Below are 16,133 nucleotides of genomic sequence, written 5' to 3'. Positions count from 1 at the left end.
CAGATGATCAAATTCGCTCAGAATTATTAAAGTTTGGAGTTACTCCTGGTCCTATTTCTTCTTGCCGAAAAGTCTATGAGAAAAAACTTACAAACTTACTAAAAAATAAAGATAAAAATAGTGAACAGCTGCAAGAAATCACAGACTCTGACTTGAGAACTCAACTTGAAAGTTTTGGGTTTCAAGCTGGCCCTATTGACAAAAGTACGAGAAGTTTCTATGTTAACAAACTTAAAAAACTGAAATTTGAGGATTCTACATCTGACTTTTCAAAGTGTGATGAAGAAAACAACAAGTTTGTTGTGAAAAAGATTAGAAATTCCCCTGAATGCAGCAGAAAAAATCATTTACCAGTAAAAAGAGTTTGTTTGAGCAGTGATGAAAATGATATTGAACGTATGGATGTTGATTAAACTAAATTAAAGTTGATTTTTATATCAACATAAGTTAGTGTTAATGCTGAACATTCAGATATTTTTAGTAAATATTTTAGATTATAAGGAATAAACTAATTTATTACTGTAGTTTTAAGTGATGCGTGAATAAGTAAATAATTAAGCTCTAATTTTGTGTCTTTTCATATTTTACTAGAAACATAATAATAATAAACCTAATAGCTGCTTAAATTCAAATAGATATTTTGTATATTATATTACTTAAATAGGTAAAAACTGAAATTTGTGACTTAAGGAACTTTCCATTAAACTGTTACTATAGTTGATCTAAGTGATTTTTTTTCAGACATTATTTTTAAAAGTTAAAAGATAAAGGTGTTTATGTTATTTTAAACATGACAAGAAAACAGAACGTTTCGCCTGTGAAGGACCCGCTTGTAGACAACGTCGTACTGCTAAACAAGCTTCCTGTTCACTCGCACAAATACTTGTTTCCTTTTTTCGTACTTTATATTTTGTTAGCATTGGTATGGATTCAAGTTTTTCAAAGCCAAAGACCTGATTTCGCCATAGCCGCTGCAATTGTACTCTTTTTGGCTCAAGTTATCACAATGCTTTCTTGTTTTTGGTCTTGCAATGTTCGAGTTTTACTGACCTGTTCTAAGGCTAGTTTTAGTTTGCATTATTTTTTGCGTATATATTTCTTTTAGATAGAATTGTATTAATCTAATAAACAAACACAAAATACTATTTAGCAAGTATTTATATATTTTTTTAATTTTAAAGTATGGTATATATGAATTAATTATTTTAAGAATTTATTTTACAAACTAAGTTTCGGTCAAAGACCTTGTCAGTGCTTAAATAAATCTAAAAAGATATGTGACAGTCATGGTATATATAATAGTCATGGATGTTATAAAAAAATTATAGTTGTTTTTTGTTCAGTGATAATAGTTTGTAAAATTAAGTAACTCAAATTAAAAGTAATTACTTTGCACACATATTTAGTTACTAACAGGTTATATTTGTATATAAGTCGATAACTATTTACAGGTCTTAAATTTAAAAGCACTTCAAAACTTAAGCTTATCTTAATAAGTTGTTTATACCTTATAAAATTCACAACTGTTTTTCTAAACAATATTTTAATCTTTGGTTACAAAAATATGAACACATGTTTATTTGTATAATTTTTTTTTAATATACATGTCACAATTAATAAGAACTATTTTACTATTTTGATTTCGATCCTAATAAATCTATTAATTATAGTAACGAGTATAGTAAAAGATTTTGAAATTTAAACATTCGTAAAGTAAACACATTTTTGGAACAAATGTATATTACTTAACAAAACAGTTTTCTTAGTTTTTAACGTGTGTTAAAGTTTGCAATTGAATTTCAGAATACAATAATTTGTTTTTAGTTATTTTAAAAGTCTTTAATTTGTTAATTCTTGAAAAATCCGTAGTCGTATTTGATTTTTTTTTGTTATAAAGATTTTTTTTACATGTTGTTTAAAACAAAAATTAGAACGTTCGTAATATAATCAATAAATTTTAGAACATATTTGTAACCAATTCTTGAAATGTTTAACACATTTTGATTTCGTCTAACAATTAGTAGATTCATTTTTAACTTTAATATGACAATTTAATGTTGACTTAAGTTTTTAGGAAAACTTTCCGCTTTGTGCCTAGCTCTACTTTTATACAATATTTTGACTGTTTATTAAAGTCACAAAACTTAAAAAATATAATTGTAACACAAATTGTTTAGATTAAAAAAGTTAGTACATATTACGATGTATTACAGCCTACTAAATTATAATTTAAGTTGTTTTCAAACAATTTAGTTTAGTTATGTATATATATGTTAAATTTTGATAATCAGTGTTATATTTTTAGTAATTTATAAATCTTTTTTGTAAAACTTATTTTAATAATATTTAAAGTATTTAATCATGTGTATTTGTAATAAGTTAAATGTAGATTAGTCTTTTTTATTTATATAAATGACAGGTTTTTCTTATTTTACAATGAAAAACGAGTTTTCAAATAGATTTGAACTTAATTTTTTCCTGTGAGTATCAACCCTGAAACAGTTCCTTAAAAATGATAATCACTTTACACTCTAACATAATATACAACTACAATCTGTATTTAGACTAGTAACTGTTACAAATAAAAGCTAAACTTTGTGCTTTTAATCAAAACCACAATTGTAATTAATTATAAATATTTGTAGCTCTACTCTTAGATTGAAATTACCTGTGTAATAAAATACAAATGTTTTTTTTTAACTTGGTAAAATATTTTCAGTATTTTATATTTTAAGCATTACTAATTAATAATAAAATATAATTTTGTAGGCTGAAACAACTGATGAAGCTTCTTTTGTCAAAGTAGTTCCAACGCCTCACAATGGTGAAACTGAAATATTAAAGCTACAGCGCGTCCCTCACAAAGGAAAAATCAGAACTTGGTTTGAATTCCAAAAAGTTAGTGGCAAGTTTGAAAATAAATTCAAAAAGCTGTACGTATAAAATTTAAGAGTAACTTGTATAACTTTTTATTTATTTATGTAATAATATTTACTTATAAAACTTTTTAGTTTAGTTTACTACTGTTTTTTTAATTAGTTTATGTTGACAAATTAAAAATGTATTTTTCGGAAGAGCTTTAAAAGTAAGTATTTAAACAACTGATTTATAAAATTTTATTTTGAAAGGTCATGTATATTTATGATGATGAGGAAAAAAGAAGGTTCTATCCAATTTCATTTCCGATAAAAGAAAGTTTCAATTTTTATCAATCTAGTAAAGGATTAGCTACTGATGAACAATTAAATGAAGCACTACATACATATGGAGAAAATGAGTAAGTGATTAATGTTTTGATTCGTTAAAAAAACTAAATAAAATCAACTGCAATAATTAAGTATGGAACAATTATCTTAATGATCTTTACATCTTTTGAATGTATTAATTTGTTTAAGCTGTACCTACTATTTTTTATTTTACTTTATCTAAAATAGTTAACAGTTTTGTTACATTTATTGTAGAATGGAAATGGTGATTCCTGAATTCAAAGTTTTATTTCAAGAAAGAGCAACCGCTCCATTTTTTGTATTCCAGGTCGGTTTTAGTAATCTTTAATTATCTTTAATAATTTAAGTTAGGAAAATAATCTAGTTATTTTTTTATTTTGTATAACATAGAATTATTATCTAGTATATTTTGTTAAGTTTTATTTTAAGTTATGTGAAAACAAGACGTAACTTTTTTGTTTTCTAGGTTGGCTTGAGTAAATCTTTATTGTTTTACTTCTAGTATACCTTTTTTTTTTGTTTTACGCTGTATAAAAGCAATGCAACATATTTCATAGGTTTTCTGTGTTGTCTTGTGGTGTTTGGACGAGTATTGGTACTACTCCCTGTTCACACTCGCCATGCTGGTCGGGTTCGAGTGCACGCTGGTCCAGCAGCAGCTGAGAAACATGGCTGAAATAAGGAAGATGGGAAACAAGTCTCATAAGATAAATGTAAGCTGTTTACACAACAAAATAGTTAAGAAAATTAAAAACCTTCCATATTGATTTGTTTATTTTGAAACGTGAAAAATTTGAAAATAATACAACTTCAAATGCAAAAACTTTCTCAGGTGTACAGGAACCGCAAGTGGCGTCAGGTTGACAGCAACAAGCTGGTGGCTGGCGACGTCGTGTCATTGGTCAGATCGACCCGTGAAGAGGAGAAACTCGTTCCGTGCGACATTCTCCTCTTGAGAGGAAGACTCATCGTGGACGAGGCGATGCTGACCGGAGAATCTGTTCCTCAAATGAAAGTTTGTTTGTATTTTGTTAAGCTGTCTTTAATGCTTGCAAAGAATTATTAATTTTTAAATGTAAGGTTAAATACGAACGATTTCTTGCTCAAAGTACTAAAGCATAGTTACTAATAAATACCATCAACAAAAACATTGAGCAGACCAGAAGCCTTGACTTTCGTTTGCCGTGAGACAAGCTCAAGTTTAACAAAGGGTTGATCATGCCAATTCGATCACCAGACCACAAGCTTTCGGTAGACTGAGACCGGTTTCAGTATACCGAAGCTCAAAAGATCGAAACCGGTCTCAGTCTACCGAAAACTTGTGGCCTGATGATCGAATTGGCATGATCAACCCTTTACCAAACAAACAAGTACCAAGTGTTCATTTGTTTAGTTTTTTATTCATTTCTATTATGTATAATAGTTTTTACTAGTATTAAGGGCATAGGGGGGGCCAACATTTTTTTACTAAAAATAACATTGGATCTTAAATAAAAGCTTAAAGTACAAACTACAAGCCAGTTTTTATAGAAAAAAAAATATTATTTAACTTTTGAGATATTGTAATTTTTATAAAAATTTTCCGATACAAACGTATGGACCGCAAATTTTTCAGGGTCAATTTTCTCGGAAATTTAAAAAATCACTAAAAGTCTATCTTCTCCTTCATTTTTTGAGCTAGAGATTTCAAACTTTCAGGAAATATTCCTTTTATAATTTAAAAGACTTTGAATGTTGGAATTTTAAAAATATTGAAAAATAAAAATTTTAGATTAAAAAAAAAATAGGTAGTTTTTTTTTAATAAAATTTTATTTTATAAAATTAAAAAAATTCTAGCATTCAATCTTTTTAAAATTTAATAATACACTTTCTGTGAAAATTTGAAGAAGATTACTTGAAAAATGAAGGAGGAGATAGATTTTTATTGAAATGGTCTTTTTTCGCGTTTTTAGTTTGCGCCTTCCATTAGGAACCTATTGAGGTCACCGACTTTTATCGCTCATATCTCAAAAATTACTTTGAATTTTTTCAAGCGGTTAAAATGTCTAATAGCTCAGATAAAAATCTATAAAATAAGGTCAACTTGTAAAAATCAAGGTGGACCTTCCCTATGCCCTTAATAGAAACTATTGATGCTTCGATGTTCATTTCTACGACTAAGTAGTTTGACTATTTGAAAAGTTTCAATTAATTTTAAAACATTAAATATATATTCAATAGGAGCCAATAGAGTCAGCCAACGGTGACACCGTGTTGGATTTGGAGGCTCACTCAAGAGTGCACCTGATCAGCGGAGGAACGAGAATAGTGCAGCACGATCCACCTGCCAAGTCTTCATCGCAAGATCAACAAAATGTCGTTCCATCCGGCGTTTCAAGGCCTGGTGACAATGGGTGCGTCGGATACGTTCTTCGCACTGGTTTCAGCACTTCTCAGGTAAGTAGAATTTGATAAATTCTCCTATGTAATAAGCAAACCGTTGAAGTAATTTAAAAAATATTTTTATTTGGAAATACTTTTGTTTTGATAATTTTTTAAATTGAAATGTCTGAATTAAACTACAGGGTAAGCTGTTGAGGACAATTTTGTTTGGAGTGAAGAGAGTTACAGCAAATAGTTTGGAAACTTTTGCTTTCATCGTATTTTTGCTGATGTTTGCTATTGCTGCCGCCGCATACGTTTGGATTACTGGTAAGCTTTCATTTAAATTCAACACTTTTCACAGTCACTTAAAAATACAGAAAGTCTTTGTAAGATTAATGTATAATAAATTGTAAAGCATTTTTAACTGCCCATAGTAAAATTTACATCATGTATCTCCAAATAAAACATGAACAAAATAATATTTAAAAACTACTTGGCAGGCACAGCGGATCCGGAAAGAAGCAGGTACAAGCTGCTACTAAATTGTATTCTCATTCTCACTTCGGTGGTGCCTCCCGAGTTGCCAATCGTCCTCTCCCTTGCCGTCAACTCCTCTCTGCTCGCTCTCTCCAAACTTTGTTAGCATTTGTTATGCTTTAAGGTGTTTTTAATGTAGTAAAATGAATAAGATAAAGAAGTAGCTTTAGATGTTCTGTTAAAAAGTTTGAAGTTATAATTAAAGTAATACATTTATAGTATATGATATTTGAATAACCAAAAATACTCTTTACATTAATGTTTTTAGCACTTTCGAACTTTCCATATTGAGTTTGCTAACAAAAACAAAAATAATCATGAATTTATTAAATGACTTGTTTAGATGTGTTCTGCACTGAACCATTCCGAATTCCGTTTGCCGGCAAAATAGATGTCTGCTGTTTCGACAAGACGGGAACCCTCACCAGCGACTCCTTGATGGTGGAAGGTATCGCGGGTTGGTGAGAATTAATTTTATAAAGTTTTCGATTAAATTTATAAAAATATTCATGTACAGGAACTGATCCGGAAAATCCTCTCCAGCTTTGCGCGGTCACTGAAGCTCCGGTTCTCACTCAAAAAGTAAGTATTTATACTCTTTTTCATAAAACTTAACTTTGTATTATGATGCTAATAATCATAAAATGAGAAAAGTGCATAGTTTTACTTTTAGTTTTAATTTTGTATGTGTGATATTTATCAGAAGTAATATAACATTTAGAGTTATTATTTGCATTATTTTGGAGAAATGTTAGGCTCTACAGAACCGCAATAAATCGTTACGTTCATGTAGAATTGCTATATGTACATTTAATTATTTATCTATGTTTTTTTGTTTTGTTGAAAAATTTACGCCCACAAAGTTTAACTAATAATCGTTTTTTGAGACTAATGCTAAGCTATTATAGTCTTTTCTATAACAAGTTTTTAATCTATGCATACAAAATTTGAAATTGTTAAATTTTAAATGTTTTTATCCTAAAATAAATATAGCTGGGTATTTCATATTTTATTTTTATCTTTTTTAAACTAGTTTTATATATTTTTTTAAGTACTTAGATAGGTTTCAACAAGATACAGGACTTTCAAAAGCTACAAAAGTTGCTAATATTCTTTGCATTTAAATTATTCCTCTAAACAATTTTTTAAATACCATTTGTTTTGCGTCATTTACATTTCTTGTTTTTGATCCAAAGTTACATTTTAGAAAAAGTATTAGTTCAAAGCAATAAATCCAAACAGTTTAAAATAATAAACTTTTAAAACGAATACTTCAGGTAGTAGCTTCCTGCCACGCATTAGCAAATGTGAATGACGAACTGATAGGAGACCCTCTTGAGCAGGCCATGCTGAACTCTGTTGAATGGAACGTTACTAAAGGTTTGTATAAAAATATTTTATATATACAACAAGGTAATTGAAAAAGTTATTAGTTGTATTTGATGTTTTGTGAAATATATCAACAAAAAGTAAATAATATCAGCTGATGTGGTCATTCCGCGTAAGAAGTCCGCATCATTCACTCCTCTCAAAATTGTTCATCGTTTTCACTTCACTTCCACACTCAAGGTTTGTTTAATTAATATTTTTATTAAGTTTTCAATTAGCACAGTACTACGTGTTGTTATTATTATTCCGTTTTGTTTCTTCAAAAGTTTTTCCTTTATACAAATAATTTTACTTTCAGATTATTTTACATTTGAAGTCATCAAATGTGTTCTTTTTTTAACACTTTCTTACCATTTTTTAATTTAATAAATTTAAGACTTTATTTTTTGAGGTACACTAATCTTTATAATATTTAATGTTTAAGATTTTTTTCAAATTTTTAGGTTAGAAATTTTTTAGTTCATTTCTAAATTTCTATCACTATAATAAGCAGTTTGTTATTAAATGTTTTAAGTTTTTAATTAGCTTCCTGCTTTGTTTTTGCATATAAACATGGCTTGTTAAGAGAGTTTTTATATTGTTTTAAAATCAAATATAATTTAAAAAAACGAATGTTTAAATAACCAAGTTCCTATTATACTTGCTAAACTTTCAGTTATTTAATTTAAGATTTTTTCTTAAATTCAACTTGCAATTAATTACAAACTTAAGCCATGCAATTGCAAAAGTATAAAATATTTATTAGTAATTTATTAGTTTAAATTAAAGTTTTCCCTTATAATTACAACATAAATAATTAAATAATAAAAAAAGGTGTTTTGAATTTAAAATCAACAGTAAATAAGCTCACTTGTTTAAATTGCAATAAAAACAACTGTTTTTGTAACACTAAACGATTAAATTTACTTAACCTTTTGTTATGTTTAGAAAAATTCTGCCTTAACTTGCTTAGCGATTGTTATCAAATTAAGTTATAACACATATAGTTATAAATTTTATTATTTATATTCAAAGTTGTTGAGCTCCTAAGTAAAAAACAATTAAGCAGTTACGTTTTCATATGCATCTAAATTCTAATAAACTGATATATATTTTAAATAATTTAAAAATTTTTACAATGTTTTAAATAAAACTGCCAACTTGTGCCGAATTGTTTATGTAATTTATTATTAATTTATAACGCGTTGTTTATCATAGTTTTTGAATTAAAACACTGTAAATTAAAATAATTTTTTGTCCTGTACAAAATGAAGCTTAAATTAAGCTTATCAAACGCAGCAAGTAAATTATGCGCTGTTTAAACTTTAATTTCACCGCTAAAAGAATAAATATATTGTATTTAAAGTTAAATTTTATTAAACAGAGAATGAGCACGATTGTGAGCGAAGAAGCTCAAAACAGACAAACTCATCTTATTTGCTGCAAGGGTGCCGCTGAAGTTATTAAAAATATGGTTAGTACTTTTTGAAAATAAGTCGTCTGAAAAACTAGTAAAATACATAATAAAAGCTTCGAATCGGTTCAAGTCTTTATGCGTTACATTTTTTTTTTGCCTAAAATGACACTCTTAAATTTTTTATTTAAATATTTTTGTTAAAGCAAAAATTTTAGAAAAATGAATGTTATAAAGAGGTGTAGTTCTAAATATTAATGTATAATCCAAATACTAATATAGTTATTGGTATAATATTTGGTAAATGTAGTCTTCATTAATATTATACTCTACTATAGTTTGTTCCAGCTAGGAAACATAACTGTTAAAATAAAAATAAAATCCTAGAATTTTATTACAAGTACAAACTGTTACTAGTTGGAGTCAGTGCCGGCAAATTACGACAAAGTTCACCAGCAGCTTGCTCAGAGAGGGGCTCGAGTTCTCGCTCTCGCAATGAGAGATTGCCAACGCGTGTTCACCAGCACCGAAGTATATTTGTTTTTAAGTTATTATTGCTTAGTTGTGTTTTGAAATATTTCAAATTTGCGTAAAAACTTATACATTAAAAATGAACCATGAGTTTGAAAAGTTGAAAAGACTGGTTTTAAAGAAAAAAGAAAACTCATTTTTTAGTTTTAAAGTATTGACTCATATTAATAAAGTAGTTTAATTTTGACCATACAGTATTATTTAAAAAAAAAGTTGTTTATATAAGGTAATTTAACTTTGAATCTATCAATTAGTACTATGAAGATCTCAACAAATATAGTGTGTTTTTATTTTGTATCTTTAAAATGGTGTTATCATAGAAAAGTTTTTTCAACATACGTTTTGAATGTTTCATGTATGATAGTACACTGAACTAGCCTAATAAATAAATTTGTTGTTCCAGATTCGCTCCATGAAACGTGAAGATATCGAAAGAGATTTGCAGTTTGTAGGATTCATCGTCGTTTCGAGTCCGCTCAAAAGAGATTCCAAAGCAGTTATCAGTGAAATAAAAGCTTCATCGCATCATGTAACTGACTACTTAATTAAGCTTTGAAAATTTTAAATAGAAATATCATTACTTAATTGTCATTACAGAAAGTTGCTTGTGTATAAATTAAGTTCATAAAACTTTATTACATATATTTGTTCATAGCAGGTTTAAAGTCTTCAATTTGTGATGTTATAAAAATTATGAAGTATTTTTGTGCTAATGCAAAACTACCATACCATTAAAAAACTAAGTTGTAAATTGAGTTTTCATGTATCAAGACATATACAACAATTAAAATAATATTTTAGGTAACAATGATTACCGGAGACAACCCTCTGACTGCTTGTCATGTCGGAAGAGTTCTTAAGTTTTTGCATCCAACCAAATCTCTGTTGCTATCCAATGACCAAGGTATTTATTTTGTACAAACACATGAAGTTTCACTAAAGTACAAGTGTTTTAAACATAGTTTTGAAAAATATTTTGCTTAAAACCTTATGATAAATAAGTTGAACATACACAAGTAGTATACATTACTACACTTGAATTACAGTTTTTTTTAAACAAATTAGTTATACAAACAATATTCCATTTAAGGTACTTGGGTATGGAAATCCGTGTTGGAATCTGACGATTGCGAGCAAGTTAGAATAAAATGTGACAAATCAACTTACAAAAATATTGCCAAGTACGACTTGTGCCTTACCGGAGAAGTACGTTGTTTTAATAATGAAAAGTAATCGTAATAAGAAGTTATGCTAGTGTATTTAGTACAAGTACATTTTATTTTAAAGTGGTTTGTATTATTTACAACAGGGTCTGTCCCACCTGTTGAAAATGGACAGTTGGTATTTCAACAAGGTTCTTCCGCTTGTCAGGATATTTGCCCGTGTCAGCCCCAAGCAGAAAGAACAGGTAATTTTGGTTGAAAAAACAAATCTTATGTAAGAAGTTAAAAATAAAATAAAAGTTTGATATTTTTTGAAAACTTGTATTGTTTTCATTAAATTGAAAAACCTTTGGACACCGCAAAATGTAAATATGTTTCAATTCGTATAATTAAACAGATAATAACATCAATGAAGCAGTTGAACTTCAATGTGGTAATGTGCGGTGATGGAACGAATGATGTTGGTGCTTTGAAGCACGCTCACGTTGGTATGTGTTTTTGTTTAACTTTTTATTTGTTGCTGTGATAACAAAATTTTCATGAATAAATTCATATATGGGTTTTAATTTTTAAACACCTTACCATATAAGTGCGGTAAGTTGTACAGTTTGTAATGTTTTTTATTTACTTAGTATTTATATAAATGTAAATACATGTTTTTCGATCTCGTTAAGTTTTTAACTATGAAAAAATAACAAATAGTTTTGAAAATTTTATATTTTTAATAAATACAGTATGTTTTAGGTGTTGCTTTGCTTTCTGGATCAAAGAAAGTGGCTGGTAAAAAACCAAAACTAGAAGGCGGCAAAACAGCGGTTGTAAATAATAAGTTAAGAAAGAGAGACGGAGCAAAAATACCTGAAGATCGTATTAGGAATAACAGGTAATATTTTTTTATAACCCCAATTATATTTTGAAAAATGAAAATTTTTTTGTGATGTTATTCAAAAAATAAAGCTACATTGTAATTTTTTTTGGGGTCTATATTTAGATCCAACTCTGTTTTTTTTATACAATTTAAGAATGTTTGTTTGATTGGTCACTAACCGCTGTTTTGCTGCAAAAAGACACTAGCTCTACGAATTAAATTATTATTTTACAACCAACTTCACTACAATAATTGTTCAGGGCGCAGGAAAGGTCACGTGGCCAAGTGGGGAGAAATTTGCGGCAGGAGAGATTAGCCAATCAGAAAAAGCAGCTGCAGAAGATGCTGGATGAGATGCAAGAGGAAGGACCTCAGTTCGTCAAATTGGGCGACGCCTCGGTTGCAGCTCCTTTCTCCTACAAGCTTTCCAGCACCAACGCCGGTTTGTTACATGTTTGTTGAAAGATTATGTAGTATAGATTTGCTCTGGTAGTTTTGAATTGTTTTATACAATTGTTTTATACTGTTATAGAAGTAAAGTTTAAATGGAATTTAATTTTATGATTTTTTCAATTACATGGTTTGTTTGATGTTTTTAAGATACTTGTTCGGGATATAATAAATCATGTTAAGATAAAAGTTGTGAAATAGAGTTGAAGTTTATTTGTACTTTATTTTTGATTAATTCAATTATACCAAAAAGTGTAGTTTTTTTAGCATTTTTACAGCAAAATTAAACACTAATGATTTGAAATCACATAATTATTGTAATCTGACACAATTACGTTTTAATAATGTTATACAAATACTAATGAAGCATTGTATTGTGAACAGTGTGCCATATCATCAAGCAGGGAAGGTGCACTCTGGTGACCACTCTGCAGATGTTCAAAATACTCGCCCTCAACGCCCTCATCCTCGCCTACAGCCAATCCGTCCTTTCCATCGACGGCGTCAAGTTTTCCGACGGTCAAGCAACTCTGCAGGGCCTTTTGCTGGCCGGATGCTTTCTTTTCATATCTAGAAGCAAGGTTATATTCAAATTTTAGTACATGGTATACATTCAATAAATCAGTGAATTAAAAATTGTTTCTGTAAGGGTATAGTTTTTTTTTGGTGTTTTTCTATATTTTGTTAAATTACAACACATAAGAAGAGTATTATAATAAAAAAATAGTAATAATCACAAAATACATTTCAATTAAAAAATTTTTGTGAGGATATACTGTTTCTTTTTCTTTGGTTTTTTACTACTTTTTATCTAAAAGTAATATTACAATGCAGCCAGTAGAAGTATTGTCAAAGCACCGACCACTACCGAACATATTCAATTTGTACACAATTCTCACCGTCATTTTTCAATTTGCAGTTCATTTCGCATCACTTTTTTACCTGGTCACCGAGGCTAAATTGAACGATCCAAAGTTAGTCTTTGTGAATTTAATTTACTGGACATAACATACTATATAGTTACATTTTAAATTAAATAACTTTTACTACTCATTTAAATTTATTACTAAGCCATAGAACTTTTTTTCTAGTTTTAATATTTCATAATAAAATTTTTGAGTGTTAAGAAACTGTTATATTTTTGTATATATTACTTTTAAATCCAATTGAATTATTGCTACCAAATAACTCGGGAAAGTTTCTAATTTTCCTAATTTTTGTTGTTTTTTAGTCTTTACTTTTTTTTATTCCAAATAATTTTTATATATGTAAAGTGTTTTCCACAAAAAAAAGCTTTAATCTTGCATAATATACATTATTTTTAAAGTTAAAATAGTTTACAATGCTTAACTAAAGATAGAAATATATGATGTTATGCGAACTATATCATAGCAATTAGTTTTTATTAGTATATACTTTTGTAGAAGTAATTTTTGATTAAGAACTAGATGACTCAAATTTTATATTTAGTATAACAATGGACAGTGTTGTTATTTAATTAAAAACATCTTTAATGGGTCATTACTTTTTAAAAACTTCAATAGTTTAATTGTGCGAAAAATTAAGCACATATTCAATATAAAAACGACTAAAATAAAATAATAACAAATTCACATCTTGATTTCACAATAAATGTATAAATTTAGTTATTAACAAATGAATTATCAATATAACAGCCGAGTTGTTGATTATGAAGCGGAGTTTGAAGCAAATTTGCTGAATTCAACTGTCTACATTTTGTCGCTTGCGATTCAAGTCATCACCTTTGCTATAAATTACAGGGTTCGTTTTTGAGTGTTTTTTAATTTAAGTTTCAAAACTTAATTAAGTTTATACATTTAGCAACAGTTAAATATAAACTATAAACTCACAATAATTACATAACAAAACTAATTAATATTATAATAGTAAATTGTAAATATGTATATACTTGTTGACGAGTTTTAAAATAAAGTCTCTAATTATTAGTTTGAAATTAAATCAGATTATATCCCAGTAAACTAGTTACTATGATTCCGTTGTGAATATAGAAAAATCATATAAACAAAACACAAATAACAGGGTAGGCCATATATGGAAAGCATAGTTGAAAACAGGTCGTTATTATATTCGCTGGGAGGCGCCTTTCTGTTTCTGCTCGCCCTTCTATTCGACTACATGCCAGAAGTCAACGATCAGTTCGAAATTGTTCACTTCACTGTTGACGTGAGTGTTTTACTTGTATTGAAATAATCATTGACTTTTATATCTGTCAGTATTTTTATTACAAGTTATGTTAAAAAAAACAACACAAAATGTATTGCATATTTTTTTTCATTAACTTTTGTTTAACAAGTAAATTAAAGCATTACTTTTTCACAGCTTAGAAACATGATAATAACTTTCATTATTGATCTGTCTTGAAATTAAAAAAATAGTTTTGTTTTTGCTAATTTAATCACTTTATTAGTTTCGGAACAAGATAGCGGTGGTATTGTTCGGCATCATCGGAACCACGTGGCTGTTTGATCGCTTCTTACGCCTGTTGTTTGGGTGGGGCAGTCTGAAGAAAGTGAGAAAATAATAAACACTCGTTTGGAGCATAATTGTATGCTAGGTGTCTGTATGGAGACTTTTAACAAATAAAACTATTAGGTCTATTTTACTGTCGGTTCAAAGGTTCTACCTATATGCATTTTTCTTTTTTAATGACAACTTTTAGACCAATTTAAGTTGATTTTGCTCATTCCTTGACATATTTAAAGATAAAGAATAAATAAGTGCCTGCTAAGAGCTGCTGATTATTTTTATTAATTTGATTAAAGATTATTTTTTACTTGTACACAGTATTATTAATATATTTTACTAAAAAGATTATAGTGTTAGTCTAATGTTTAAACTTCTTTTAAAACATTTTATCTTTTAGACAAGCAGTATACATTTAGTAGTTTTACTAAATTATATTGATAGTTCATTTAACATTTTTAAATAGTTTTAAATATTTTACAAACCTTTAAATTTAAAAGTATTCTGCGTTTAAAGTTTTTAACTATTTATTTTTATTAATTTATTTTAGCCTTTTTAAGTTGCTTCTAGGCAATTAATTTCTTGTTTATCTTTTGTAGTCCTTGATTTTATTTTAGTGTTTTTGATTATTTACTTTAATGAAAGTTTTTTGGTGCATCCTGTTATAAATAAAAATTTCCAGCTTACACTATAACTATAAAAACTACACAATTTAGCTCGATGTGCTTTATTAAAGTGTACCCTTTACTTACCAATGATTTCAATACTATTCTTACTGTTTTATGTTAGTTTGTTTACATGGTTTCTTCTATTTAAAAAGTTTTTAATTTATAAATATATTTTTAATTAATTTTAACTTTGAAAGTTGCAGTGTTCTACTTAATTTTTTTTTGTAAAAAAAATAAATTTTTAGTAACCAATTTAGCAAATAGTTTCATTATTCTCTGAAGTTTTTATAGTTTACCTATATGAATATAATTAAAATAAAGTTTTCTAAAAGTATGTAGTTTTTTGTTCTTTATCAAAAGAGCTAAAGTTATCAGACATAAATAAGTAGCTTCCTGAATTGGCTATGCTTTTTATATGTAAGTTAGGTTTTATTTAAGTTAAAATAAGGCAAGTTAGACTCATGTTAGATATTTTTTGTAGTGTACTAACTATAAAGTGTTTAGTAGATGTAAAATATAAACTTTTGGTCAAGAAAAAAGAACTTAATCCACTAAAATAAATCAAAAAATATGTTAATTTGTTCTAATTTTAGCTCGATTTACACTATTTTTAAAAATTTTATGTTTGGTTTACTTAAAACATTCTCTAGTTCCTAAATATATTTTTTTGATTTCAGTATTTTTTGTTTGATTTTATCTTATTAGACAAATCCTTGTTTGAAAAGTAAAAGAGTTTGTTGGAATAACATGTCAACTAATTTCTACTTTCTAGACTTTTCGTTTAAGCTTTAATTCTAAAGTTTTCTTTAAAATATATTATAAAGAAACATTTGAATAACTCTAACTAAAAGTAAAAAAATAAAGTAGATTTTAAAATTGTGCTATTTCTTTATTCTCAAGTGTGATGATAAGTTTCAATAAAAATAATAAAAGTAAATTTTGAATAATTAAATGTGTGACTTAATGGTGTAGGAGTCCTAATGACGGTTTTTGAAAACTATCTGAGTTGAACATGGTAAAATCAAAACCCAGCGGTT

The 16,133-nt window shown here is 27.7% G+C and overlaps 1 protein-coding gene across 1 annotated transcript; it reads left to right on the top strand.

Annotated features, from left to right (window-relative positions):
- Window positions 1-752: 752 nt before the first annotated feature.
- LOC145836048 (endoplasmic reticulum transmembrane helix translocase-like) lies at window positions 753-14,870 on the top strand. Its single transcript, XM_082943839.1, has 27 exons — window positions 753-1,060; window positions 2,770-2,898; window positions 3,129-3,277; window positions 3,462-3,534; window positions 3,785-3,940; window positions 4,060-4,242; window positions 5,449-5,664; window positions 5,793-5,919; window positions 6,093-6,230; window positions 6,473-6,586; window positions 6,647-6,711; window positions 7,407-7,509; window positions 7,613-7,698; window positions 8,882-8,971; window positions 9,329-9,442; window positions 9,846-9,971; window positions 10,244-10,346; window positions 10,533-10,648; window positions 10,752-10,850; window positions 11,003-11,093; window positions 11,350-11,488; window positions 11,734-11,915; window positions 12,308-12,504; window positions 12,758-12,897; window positions 13,600-13,705; window positions 13,985-14,128; window positions 14,373-14,870. Exons 1-27 carry the CDS (start codon window positions 791-793, stop codon window positions 14,484-14,486), a joined length of 3,570 nt encoding a protein of 1,189 aa, XP_082799965.1. The 5' UTR covers window positions 753-790; the 3' UTR covers window positions 14,487-14,870.
- The last annotated feature ends 1,263 nt before the right edge of the window (window positions 14,871-16,133 follow it).

The sequence above is a fragment of the Thalia democratica genome, chromosome 5 (assembly GCF_965202585.1).
Source record: "Thalia democratica chromosome 5, ktThaDemo2.hap1.1, whole genome shotgun sequence".
NCBI lineage: Eukaryota > Metazoa > Chordata > Thaliacea > Salpida > Salpidae > Thalia > Thalia democratica.
Note: the sequence above shows the minus strand (reverse complement) of the source record. Positions and strands in the feature narration are given on the sequence as shown.